The sequence below is a fragment of the Gekko japonicus genome, unplaced genomic scaffold (genome assembly GCF_001447785.1).
Source record: "Gekko japonicus isolate JY-2015 unplaced genomic scaffold, Gekko_japonicus_V1.1 scaffold16, whole genome shotgun sequence".
Lineage (NCBI taxonomy): Eukaryota > Metazoa > Chordata > Lepidosauria > Squamata > Gekkonidae > Gekko > Gekko japonicus.
In genome coordinates, this window is record NW_015169777.1 from 2,095,846 (window position 1) to 2,109,521 (window position 13,676).

At 40.8% G+C, this 13,676-nt stretch overlaps 1 protein-coding gene across 1 annotated transcript in view; it reads left to right on the plus strand.

Moving 5' to 3' along the window:
• Positions 1-1,557: 1,557 nt before the first annotated feature.
• The window catches only part of LOC107115082 (epithelial chloride channel protein-like), a 63,973-nt gene continuing 51,854 nt past the window's right edge, over positions 1,558-13,676 (plus strand). The window contains exons 1-6 of the mRNA XM_015416683.1: positions 1,558-1,713; positions 4,253-4,393; positions 6,243-6,393; positions 11,215-11,323; positions 12,026-12,194; positions 13,242-13,463. Coding sequence (XP_015272169.1) covers positions 1,558-1,713; positions 4,253-4,393; positions 6,243-6,393; positions 11,215-11,323; positions 12,026-12,194; positions 13,242-13,463 — 948 coding nt within the window. The remainder of the gene's footprint in view (positions 1,714-4,252; positions 4,394-6,242; positions 6,394-11,214; positions 11,324-12,025; positions 12,195-13,241; positions 13,464-13,676) is intronic.

Sequence of the window (13,676 nt, forward strand, 5' to 3'; positions counted from 1 at the left end):
ATAACTCACTGAAAATGTCGAGACAGTGTGTGACTGCAATAAAGAAGGCCAATGCTATGCTGGGGATTATTAGGAAGGGTATTGTAAACAGATCAGCCAATATCATATTTCTCACAATACAAGAACTCGTGGGCACTCAATGAAATTGCTCAGCAGTTGGGTTAGAACCGATAAAAGGAAGTAATTCTTCACCCAAAGAGTGATTAACACTTGGAATTCACTGCCACAGGAAGTGGTGGCGACTACAAGCATGGACGGCTTCAAAAGGGAATAAGATAAGCATATGGAGCAGAGGTCCATCAGTGGCTATTAGCCATAGGTATAGATAGGGACCCTGGGGCAAGTGATGCTCTGTCATCTTGGTGCTTGGGGGGTGGTGGTCAACAGTGGGATGGCTTCTAATGTCCTGGCCCCACTGGTGGACCTCCTGATGGCACTGGTATATCTGGCCACTGTGTGATACAGAGTGTTGGACTGGATGGGCCTTTGGCCTGATCCAACATTGGCATCTCTTATGTTCATATAGTCGCATACATCAGATGTAGCAAAATAGGGTTTCCACAAAGTAACACACGTCTGTGTGCATGCTCCTAATTTTTCACTCATTCCCATTTTACTTTTTATCCCAGAGCTGTCAGAGTGCAGGAGGTATCCTACCATCTGCCCTCAGGTATAATTTCTGTGGTACTATACAACCCAAAACTGGGTCAGATTCTCCAGTACAATAACAGCACCTATCAGCACCCATATGTGATATATTCACATTGCCACTTTAGCAGGTGTAAGGTGAAGGAAATTAGTAAAGTGCCTAGGAATCAAACTGGATGGAACCCTAGAAGATGTGTGAACAGATCTCTTGGACATTTTTCATGAGTCAGCAGCAGGCCAGGGGTAGGGGAGCATTCAGATCAGAGCTTCAACACGGGAGAAAGAAGTTGAAACCTTTACCCCATACTGATGTCCTGCGCTCAGTCAATCGCTCTGCCCCACCTAAGAGCTGCTATTTGCTTTGCAGGGTAAACACAAGGACCTTTTTGTAAATGCCAGCATTGTAAATGTTCAGTAAATGCCAGCAGTATCAAGACATATTATTCTTGTCATGCTACGTACTTAAGTGTTGCTAAATATAATTTAGCTGGTAGAGAACCTAACCCAGGGATTAGTCTGAATGGATTTTGCCCTCCCATTACAGCTATGCATTTCTTCCATGTACAGCTATAAGGCAAATCAGAAATTCCAAACTGCTGTTTAGATTGAGTTTTGTTTAGAAATATTCTTAGTGTATTAATCTTAGTGTATTAATGGCAAGAGCAGGACAAGGAAATGCAACTTGTTGAGTTACCGTATCTCATCTTTGGAAATTTCCCCTGATTGTTAACTTGTAACCAAATATGGTACTGACTACTCTGACAAACTGAAGAATTTCCTTAACAGTTCAAAGTTCTGTCATAAAATACACAGGGGTTTTCTGTGCGTGCATATATAAATACTTGCATACATAACCTTTCTGTGCCATTATTTTTCTCACTGAGGCTGATATAACCGGTAGAATCAAAGATGATGGTTAATATATGGCTTCTTGCCTTGGTGTTACAATTATTACATGGGGTGACAGGTTCCTTGGTAAAACTCAACAATGGTGGGTTTGAAGACATTGTTATTGCAATTAATCCTCAGTTACCAGAAGATGACAAAATTATCAACAGTTTAAAGGTAAGACTGTTCAAACATTTTTTTCATTATGTAACTTTTATATTAGTGACTTTGAGACACTTTTATACATTAGTAAATTCATCTTGCATTCTGCAAGTAGGGATATGCACATTCCAGGCTGCTATTGGAAATTTAACCAAGGTTTCTTAAATGTATAATGCAGAACTCCCAGATCTATACATTCCATCCTCTACTTGGGTTTGCCTGCTCTGTACTGGAGTACAGGCCTTTATGGTGACACAAACTTTGTATCTTGGGTTTTGAATATTGGATGTACAAATGTCCACATTACTGATCTTTATAATAATTGTGATGTCTTGGGCTAGTATGCATCAATGTGAAGTTAATAAATAATACAAAAGAAACTTAACTATTCTGATATACCATGTCCCTAACCCTTTGAGGGGCAATGTACCAACGTCCCTTGTAAAATGTGTGAACAGTCCATTTTCAAATGTCTTCAATAAGCAGGGTGCCTTGGTTAAGACAGGTATCAAATTTCAACTTCCTATCTAGTGCAGGGATGTTTTGGAGTGCACTTCTTGCTTTCCCCTTGGAGGAAGATATTCCCAGTAGTAAGGAGTTAGACTTGTATATTCAATTTTAGGCTACTAAGATCAAACAGTACAGAACTGCATAGAGGACACTAGTGCCACCATTTCTTTCTCCCCCCCCCCCCCGTGCTTTTAAGGGTAGCTTGACAGAGAAAAATGATAACAGAAATAGTATTTCACACCATTTCTCTCTATGCTGGGAAAGCTTCACCTGCTAAATTCCTCTATCAAATTGAAGAAGAGTTGGTTTTTATACCCCACTTTTCTTTACCCCAAGGAGTGTCAAAGAGGCTTAAAATCACCTTCCCTTCCTCTTCCCACAACAGGTACCTTGTGAGGTAGGTGGGGCTGAGAGAGTTCTGAGAGAACTGTGACTGGCCGTGGTCACCCAGCAGGCTTGATGTGGAGAAGTGAGCAATCAAACCCAGTTCTCCAGATTAGACTGGTTAAAGGTGTTGAAAGAGGGCCAGAAAAGGTGGCAGCAACCCTAGCCACCAAGGATGAAACAGATGGGGCAAGTTGTCAGATAAATGGGGATGTAAAAGAATGTAATACTTTGCTGGTTTGGCCAGATTTTCAAAGGAGTCTTTTAAGATGAGGTGAAATTGCGGCTGCCATTCAAACTGTGAGATAAAATTGTGCCTGCAAAATATGTTTGACTTACAGAAAAATTAAAAGAGGGAAAAAACAGACATCGGCAGACCATTCTTTTGTCCTGCTGATGACAGAATGATCAGCCACTCAGCAAGATTCCATGGCAGAGTCGAGAGCTGAACCTGGGTCTTGAGTGTCATAGTCCAACAGTCTAACCATTACATCATACCAGGAATATTCACAAATGTGCGAATTTCTGGGAGGATCAGGTTTAAATGGCAGCACTTTGCAATCAGCTTTCCATTCCCTAAATCATGTGTTGTTGCCTGCAAACTTTACCGTTGCCACAGAAAATGGTAGCACCTGTAAGGTTCCATCTCACTTTGAAGCTGGACTTTCTGAGAGGCTGAATTTCATACTTTATGCCAAAGGAATATAAACTTCAGATTAATTTCTACCAATGACTTTGCAACCTTGGTTTCAGTAAGAACGTGAATATGTGGAAATAGGCTCCAGTTTACAGTACAGGGTACTATTGAACAGGGTACTATCGAATAAATATTTCCCTATACATAATTTTATTTATTTATACCTTGCTTTTCTCCCCAATGGGGACCCAAAGCAGCATACAATATCATTCTTCCCACCTCCAATTTATCCTCACAACAACAGCTCCACCAGGTACTTTAGGCTGAGAGAAAGCAAGTGGACACGCAGTGAGATTCCATGGCAGAGTGGGGAGCTGAACCTGGGTCTTGAGTGCCACAGTCCAACACTCTAACCCCTACACCATACCAGGAATATTCATAAATGTGTGAATTGAGCTTATCAGGAGGACCAGTTGCAGGAGAGATTTCTGTTCCCCTTCTCAAAGCAACATGCAAGCTGAACATCAGGTGACAAATGCTTCATGCAAACTGAACAACAGATTAGGAACACTTCAAAATTCCTCCCCCAAAGGAACTCTTCCCAGATTGCCCTAGTCCACTCCAAGTTACTTATTTCACAGAATGGGACTTTTGGTGTAATGTTGTTTCTGGTTTACAGGTGTTGGTGTGTGTGCACACATCACACATTTGAATGCACAGTTGGTTACATGTTACCATTATCAACGTATTATGCCAGTACAGATTGCAGCATAAATCTAATATAAATAAAATACATAGCCAAATGCTCTTTGCCTGCATATCTGCTTAAATTAACTTTACAGAATATGAAAAAGTAACCTGATACAAAATAAATAAACAAACAAACTATGGAACAAGTAACAGACATAAAATATGGAAGGGCCAGAAAGAAAAAAGATGCAAATAAACATTCTAGAAATTCAAAAAGCCTTTGAACACAGCTCTGACAAACACAGCATACTTATTGTTTTCTTTTGCCACTAGGAAATGGTTAAAGAGGCATCTACTTATCTGTTCAATGCTACAGAACAAAGATTTTATTTCAAGACTGTAAAAATTATAGTTCCTTTGACATGGACAAGCAAAAGTGAATACAGAAGAGTAACCATAGAATCCTATGAAAAGGTAAGCATTAAATATATCTAATTGCAAAATCCTGCTCCCATGTGGATAGTGAAAGAATGGAGAGGAGCCACAGGTCCAAATTCTATGCAGAGTTAACCTGCAACCCTAGAGTTGGATCCAACTGGCTTTCAAGCAAGGAAAATCTTTACCTTTACCTAAGTCTCTTTTAATAAATGAGAGAGCAGCTTGTGGAGCACATGGACACAGCAGCTGAACAGAGGCACTAACAGAGGGCATCAATTTGGCTGAGGAGTTTGATGGGGAGCAAGAAACAACCACAGAAACAAAACTTCTTTAAAGCTGCTGTGTGAGTTCATTATTTGGGGCAAGGAGGTACAGCACATTAACCTTCTTGGTATAGGATTCTGCAGAGTTTCAGAGAAGGAAACCTCTAGGACCACACAACTACATTTCCCAATGACACAGATACATTTCCCAGTGTCATTGGTGCCAATGTGTGCTCTGCCCCTGCACTACTTATCAGCCTATCTAAATGATGTCTGCAACTTTCATACTACAGTCACCATGTGATCAAAATACCCATCACAGGAATACTCTCTATTCCTAACAATTAGATCTTCACTACCAAAAGTCCACCAGAAGGGTATCCTTGGAATGAGAAGATATCAGTTCATTGAGCAAGGAAGGAGTCCCTTCTAAGGAATTATTTCCATCCTCCTCAGCCTGATGCCCTTCACATAATATTATTTTTTATTGGACAGAAATAGTGGGTGCATGTGATGCATGGAGCTCTTAATTAATAGGGATTAGGCTTGTTCCCTCAAAGTTGGAGTTACTGACCTAAAGCAATTGAGAGAGACTGAGAAGTATGTGTACAAGACCTTCATGAACTTGCTAGAACTGCCCCACTTCTGTACAGATCAGTCCTGTGGTGTTATGGAGAAAGTGAAAGTCTCAAGATTGAAGGGCATTAAGCTGAGGATGGAAATTTCCTCAGAAAGGACCCCTTCTTTTCACAATGAGCAGATATCTTCTTGTACCAAGGATATCCCTCTGGGGTTGGGGAAGGTGGGCTTTTGACAGTGGGAGATCTAATTATTAGGAATATAGAGGACGGGGTCTGTGATGGATATTTTGATCTTGCCTGCCTGGTGTGAAAGTTGCAGATATCATGCACTGTTTAGATAGGCCGATAGCTAGTGCAGAGGAAGAGTGCACTTGGCACTGATAACACTGGGAATTGTAGGTGTGTCATTGGGAAATGCAGTTATGTGGTCCTAAAGGAAAAAATTAGGTTACTAGGCAGAAGGCCAAAAGCCAGGACCTCATAGGTAGTGCTCTCAGAAGTGCTACCTGTTCCAAGCTTGGGGGTAGCTAGACAGGCACAGATTAGGAGTCTCAGTATCTGGATGAATAAGTGGGGGTGGGAGGAAGGCTTTAGATTTGTTAGGCACTGTAGAACTTTCTGGGACAAGCTGAACCTGCACAAAAGAGAGAGGGTTCACTTGTATCAAAAGGGAATCAGGATGCTGTTGATTGATATAAAAAAGCTGACAGAACAATTTTTACCAGCATAATACTAAGCAGAGTTACTCCAGTCTAAGCCCATTGAAATCTATGGGCTTAGACTGGAGTAATTTTTCCTAGAATTGCACTGTAAGTTAACTAGGGATTGGCACGAATCGAACCACAAAGCAAAATTAGTCATGAATTTTGCCATGTTCATGGTTTGGGAACAGAATTTTGTGACGGGTGTACCATCATAACCTTCCATCAACTTTTAAAGCAGTTTGTGATGGTTCATAGATGGAGCAGAGAGCAGGGGTTTAAATAATGTACTACCACTCCCTTTCTTGGTCATCCTTAAACCTAGCCCTGCTTTACTTAGGCAGATGTCATAGTAGCTGATCCTTTCCTGAAATATGGAGATGATCCATATACCCTGCAATATGGTGGATGCGGAGAACAGGGACGATATATTCATTTCACATCAAACTTTCTAACAAATGACAGTTTGCATGATGTCTATGGATCACGAGGTAAGACTTGTTAATTCAAAGTATTATTTTTTGTTTTCCCCCCATTAAAATGTTCAATAATCAAGTTTAGGAAAGATAAGTAACAGGATAAAAATTATCCTGAAAAACCATTAACAGCCTTATTTATTTTGTAATCTCTCTCTAAATATTTTATTTATTTATTTCCAAAACATACCCTGCCTTTCTGCCCAACCAGAGCCACCAAGTCACCTTACAATGAAAAACAAAGCATTATAAAAGTACATCATAAAACCAAAACTGAAATCTCTCCTTGTATATAATTGAGTAGTGGGGTGGCACTTTCCAGCTCTCCCATTGGCTCTGCAATGCGCTCCATCAGCCATTGGCCTATCAGCCACCACTCAAGAGTACTCATGTGCCATTGGACGGGTGCTGGGTCTGCTCCTCTTCCCCGCCCACTCCCACCTCAGCCACTGTTCCATGTCAGAATTACTGGCAAACGGCTGTCTCTCCCGACAAAGACACTTCTCCTGCTTGGCTCCTCTGTGGGACTAACTTTTCCCTCAGTGGCTGCTGGTAGAAGGAAACCCTTTCCAGGCCTTTGTGAGGAACTCATTGAAACCTGTCCTGACTAGGGTTACCAGCTCCAGGTTGGGAAATTCCTGGATATTCTGTTTCTAAGGAAGCCAGTCTAAGGAAGCCAGAGTTTGGGGAGGGGAGAGGCCTCAGCTCAACAGAATGCCATAGAGCCCACCATCCAAAGCAGTTATTTTCTCGGGGGGGGGATCTGTTGTCTGGAGTTCAGTTGTGATACCTGGCGATCTTCAGGCTCCACCTGAAGGTTGGCTACCCTAGGCATAGCAGTTAGCATTTCAGGGCAGGGTCTGCCAGGCAGACCGGCTAAATATCAGGAGAAACTTCCCAACTGTAAGAGTGGTTGAGCCGTGGAACAGACTGCCTCGGGAGGTGGTGGATGCTCCTTCACTGGAAATGGCTGAGAATGCTCCTTCGCTAGGGAAATGGCTAAGAAGCTAAATGCATTTTTTGCCTCTGTCTTCACTGTGGAAGATGAGAAGTGCTTGCCCACTCCAGAGCCGCTGAGTTCGGGAGGGATGTTGAACGACCTGCGTCAGATTGAGGTGATGAGAGAGGAGGTCCTAAAACTGATAGACAACTCAAAAACTGATAAATCACCAGGCCCAGATGGCATACATCCGAGAGTTCTGAAAGAACTCAAATGTGAACTTGTGGATCTCCTGACAAAAATATGTAATCTCTCCTTAAAATCTGCCTCCATTCCTGAGGACTGGAAGGTAGCAAATGTCACTCCCATCTTTAAAAAGGGTTCCAGAGGAGATCAGGGAAATTACAGGCCAGTCAGTCTGACGTCGATACCGGGTAAATTGGTGGAAACCATTATTAAGGAAAGAATTAGTAGGCACATAGATGAACAAAACCTATTGAGGCAGACTCAACATGGGTTCTGTAAGGGAAGATCTTGTCTCACTAACCTATTAGTGTTCTTTGAGGGGGTGAACAAACATGTGGACAAGGGGGACCCAATAGATATTGTTTACCTTGACTTCCAGAAAGCTTTTGATAAAGTCCTCATCAAAGGCTCCTAATTTATTTATTTATTGAGATTTATACCCCGCCCTCCCCACACCTGATAGATGTGTGACAGATTTCACACCCTAATGCTGATGGTCAGTTCTGCATCCCCTGAGATCTGTGCCCTAGGTGGTCTCCTAATTGGCCTAATGGTAGTACCAGCCCTGATCACTGGGCAGTTCTTTCCACTTCTCTGTTACTGCTTGGCTGACTACACATTCCCCCCATGTTCTCATGAAGTAATCATGCTTGCAACACTGGGAGAACGCCATAGTCTTTTCACCGGATTTTTCTTAGAAGCTTCATGTGGCAGTATTTCTCTCTTATTTTATGTTGTTAGGTGTGCTGTAGTTTTAAATTTCTTGTTGTTTCTTTCTCTCACTCAAAGTATCTATCGCTGCCACCAGGAATTTAATTCCAGTCTTTAATTAACCTTTCCCACAGTATTGTGCCCAAGCTCTAAGGCCCCTTTGTTGGACTATGTGTTTCTGAGGATAGGGTTAACAATAAACAAGATAAAACTTTATTGGTAAAAGAAGCATATTGGTTACAAGGTTGCTTAGTAGAATATTTCCTTTTTACTCAGGTTTCTTTCAGCTTTTCCCCTCACACTCTTAAAATACTCTCACTATATTAGATTTTTCCTAATATGCCCCCTTAAGTATATTTTCTTCCTTCTTTAGAATCTTAATGCCTTTCACAGCACTTTTATATGATTCTAGTTAGAAGATTACTTCTCAGTGTAGATTGACCATAGCTGACAGCTGCTGACAGCTGACTTCTGCCTTCAAACTGAACACTCTGCCTTCTCTCTCTCTGTGCGCACATATACCTCCTAGCTCCACCTACACAGTCTCAGTCACCAATCACTTCACTCACTCATCTCCCTCTTTCACCCCCTCTTGTTCTTCTGACACTTACCAACCATTTTAAAGAAACACACACATATAACTTCATCTCTTCATCTGCATCCTGCTAAAACCTAATTATTTTCCTATTTCTAATACAGCATATTTTATCATAGGACTTTAAATTTGTCTGGACAATGAGGGTGGGGTTTTTTTGGCACGTAGAAGTTGTGAATAAAGTTTCATTTAAAAGGAAGAGCAGTGTTGACTGGCTTGCAAACAAGGTCATATCTCAGGGCCAACAATAACTGTAGTTTTGTGTCTCTCTCCTTATATATACTTCTGTTTTGGTCATGGACTCCCCTGAACATTCCAACACGCTACCAAATCAGTTGGCTCCCTGATCTGTCACTCAGAGGGTCTCCCTATCCACTGGCTGTGTTGCCTACGTCCTGCCTCCAACATTCTAAACAGTTTGCTGTTCCTCTCCCCCCCATAGCCAGTCAGAACACAGAGGTCATTTGCATATGTGGTCTCATTGGCCTTTGCCTCTAACATTCTAAAAAGTTTGCTGTTGCTGTTCTGAGGTAAAATGTGTTCTGAGGTAAAATACATTTCCCCTTAGTGCCTGTTGAGGGAAACCATTGTTGCCAATCTCCAGGTGAGGGCTGAAGATCACTCAGAATTACAACTGCTTTCCAGAAGGCAGAGATCAGTTCCCCTGGAGAAAATGGTGGACTCTGTGTCCTTATATCCTGCTGAGATGGCCCCTGTATGACAGCCAATGTGACGTAGCAGTCAGGGCTTCAGAGCATGGGAGAGGCTGCAGGTGGGGGGGTGAAAAGCTGAAGAGTGAGGGGGAAATAAAGGTAAGTTGATGATTGGCTGGGAAGGAGATAGGGTTGCCAACTCCAGGTGGAAAATTCCTGGAGATTTGAGAGATGGAACCTGGAGAGGATGAGGTTTCAGGAGGGGTGGGACCTCAGTCAGGTACAATGCCATAGACTCCATCCTCCAACCCAGCCATTCCTTCCTGGGGAACCACTGTTGCCAGTCTCCAGGTGAGGGATGGAGATCACTTAAAATTACAACTCCTCTTCAGGTAGCAGAGATCAGTTCCTCTGGAGAAAATGGTGGACTTGGTGTCATTATACCCTGCCGAGGTCACTGTAGCAAATTAACACTGAGTGCCCAAGGTTGGTGCACCCACCCAGAGCCTCTTTCTAGAGCTCGTTATATTTATTTCCACAATGGGCCTTATTCCTAGTAATACATATTCTCTTTCTGCAAGAATGATCATATGTATGTAATTTCTACATCATTTAACATGACGTGTTAATGCTTATACTTTGTTTCAGCTCTGTTTCAGATTTCTGCTTTGTTTCTGATTTCTGCAATCCAAATTCTTTTGCATTGTTTATTGGATGTCTCATCCTATTGACTGTATTGACCTACACAGTGTAATTTGCCTTGAGTCTCAGTGAGGAAGGCAGACCATGAATAATATAAATAAATAAAAAAGCAGAAAGCAGGAAGGAGGGGTCACTGAAGGAATACGAAACAAAACAAGGAAGTCTTCATCCAGTGACATGAGATGGTAATGGAAGGAGACAGATTAATAAGAATAATTTTTGCACCATGACTGAGATAGTCCTTGCTTGGGCTGTCAATTAACAATATTTGTACTAGATTCATCACCATGTTTCAAGCCATAGGAACATTTTCCACATTCATAAATGTCGGCTTGGCTCCCATGGAAAATCTCGTCAGAAGGGATTTCCATCAGCAGGATTCCCCCTCCCTCTGCAGTTCCAAATGCCCTCCTAATGGTGTTCCTGGGAAATGGAACTCCCAGCAACAGCATGTGGAAGTCTGAAGTGTGTGTGTGTGAGGGGGAAGGTGGACAAAATTCACCCTGTTCACCCTTCCATTTTTTGAGATGTTATGCTGGATCCAACATGTAATAATGTATTACAATTTATTAACAATTACGTCCTTTTTTGTTCTGTGGAACTCAAAGCACTTTAGTAGGCTTCTTGGAAGATCTTCTACCCAGACCCTGTCCAGACCTTAATTTTCTTAGTTTGAGTAAGAACCATACGTCAAGACTGAAGAGGAAAGCTTCAATGAACTGCTCTGCCTTTTCCACACCATGCCTTAGTCAAAACCATTACTGGTTGACTTAAAAGGAGGGCAGCCATAGAAAGCTGACTGAAATATTGCCATCTTATAGCTGTGTCTTGCAACATTTCTTCATCTGCGCATGTATAAAAGATGTTTTGATTGTACACTGTCTCCCATTTGAGAACTTTTGGGAAAAGTTGGCAATTAACATCTAACTAACTCTATATTATAAATGTAAACAATTGTGTATTAATTAATTTTTACTGATTTGGTATAGGTAGAGTCTTGGTCCATGAGTGGGCTCATCTCAGATGGGGTGTATTTGATGAATACAACAATGATGCACCTTTCTATCCTGCTGGGCAAAACAGGGTTGAAGCAACAAGGTACCAACCCAGATGTTTTGGTTGATATGAATAATGTTTTGATGCTGGTCTAGAAAATTAGGTAGTAGTTTGATTTTAAAAAAATTATTGTTAACTTGCCACACAGATCTGAATATGAACAATTGTGCTGAAACCTGCTCAGAGGAATCCCACAACAGTTATTTATTTATTATTTAATTTTATTTATACCCCGCCCTCCCTGCAAGCGGGCTCAGCTAGATGCCACCTATGAAAGGAATGTTCACTTTCAGTTTTGTTTTAATAGACTACAACTAGCAACCAGAAAAAGGAAAGTAATCGGTATCAAGAAAAAAATCATTATTGCAACTAGCATCTTTGTTGACAATTCATGTTAATTCGGGAATTTGTATACAAAAATTTGTTCCTATCACCACGTGTAAGAATTCCAAAGATGCCCACAAGCTCAAAAAAGTTAGGAACCTCTGCCCTACAGCATCTCAAGCTTTATCTACAGTACTGAAAGAACTTCTACAGCCTAGTCTGACCTTCTGAGGGTGCTAAGGGTTAGGTGATTTTCTATATCTTTGGGCCACTGTAGTTGAAGTATATTAACAGGATCAGCCACCACTATTTAATATGCTTTTTTCTTCTTTAAATTAATATTTTATTTAACTCAACATATACCATAACAACTCTTGATTCTTTCTTACTAGCTGTGTCTGTTTCTGTTATATTGACTAGGTGCTCAGCTGATGTCACTGGTAAATATGTATTCTCAACTAAAGATGGAAAAACCAGGACATGCAGATATGATCATCGAACTCAGGTGTATGAAGCTGGGTGCCAGTTTGTACCAGATAGAAAGCAAAGTACTCCAGCATCTATAATGTACATGCAAAGTCTCTCTTCAGTAAGTATGACTAATGTCTGTTGGGAGGATATGGGATTTACTCTGAACTGAAATCAGTCTTCTAGAATTCAAGGTATTGTCAAATTGTTGTGAACTGAAGATCAATTTAGAATTCCTTCAGGCAATCAGTTTCAAACCAATTTATCACATTTAATCAAATTTTACCAAAATAAAATAAAATTTTATCAGCTGTTAACTGAAGCTAATAATGTATATCTGCCTTCTCCTACTCCTCTATTCAATGGTTCCTTCTATTTTTTTCTCTTTTATTTCATTTCCTTTTCTTTTATTCCTGCTATTCTTGACTGTCAGATCCATTCTTTGACATTCTAGTTTTGCTCTTATTTTCCACTATTGCTTTCTTCACTTTCTGTGTCTTTAGATGTTATTAATCTTTCTGTGTTGTCCAACTCCAGCCATCTCAATTTAAGCATTGATCCCAACTCCTTTCAAGATTCAGGGTCCTTTACTCTGAAACATCTGGAGTGATTTTTTTATGCCTGTCTTATTTTTATGCCTGTCTTATCTTCTACCATCAACATCTTCAATCTATATCAATCAAGGCTCCAAAACCAAGGGTAAAATTGAAGAGATGGTGGGGGTGAGGGGTAGTGTCCTTGCTCTCTATTCACATGCAGCAACAGCAGGTTCTTCCAAAAAGCAGCAAAAATTGGCAAGTCTATAGGGGTTCATGACCCAAGAGTTGTACAATCTGCCTGAGGGTCCCAATCCATGGGTTGAAGACCACTGCACTAGCATGTAATAAAATGTTGAGAAAGGAGGAGGGGATTCTGGCTTTTATAGAGAGAAATTTACTCATCACATGGGAAGCAGCTCGCTGTAGGCCCTGTGATTAGTGGGTAAGATGGGACAGCCTTTTAAAACTCTTTTTATGTGGAGTCAAAGGCAGAGAATGAACAGAATTTAAAATCTGCATGGCATCTGTATGTGGCACAGGGTGGCCGTATTTGCCCCATTGCTTTGTGAATCAAGAATTGTTGTCATAAATTAAGAGCTACTAAACAATTCTTTTTATCTTTTTTAAAGGTTATTGAATTCTGCAACAACAATAGCCATAACATTAATGCAACAAATATGCATAACAAACTATGCAAGTACAGAAGCACTTGGGAAGTAATTGCGTCCTCTAAAGACTTTGCTAGTTCATCTCCATTAAGTGCTCTTCCACCTGACCCAACTTTCTCCTTGCTACAAACCCAGGATAGAGTTTTGTGTTTAGTACTTGATGTTTCCGGTAGTATGGCCTCCGTAAGTGATTATTTTCCATTTCCAAAAGAAAGGTTTATAGAGAATTGGTCAGTTTTAAGATGATGGCATTAATGTCTATAGTTTTGTGTCATTGTATCAGTAATAAATCGTAAATTGTTAGAAATGTTGAAGCTATTTTTGCTCTTCCTGATAAGAACATTTAATACATATGTTTTATCAAATCATAGTAATGGATTAATACAAAAATTCTTC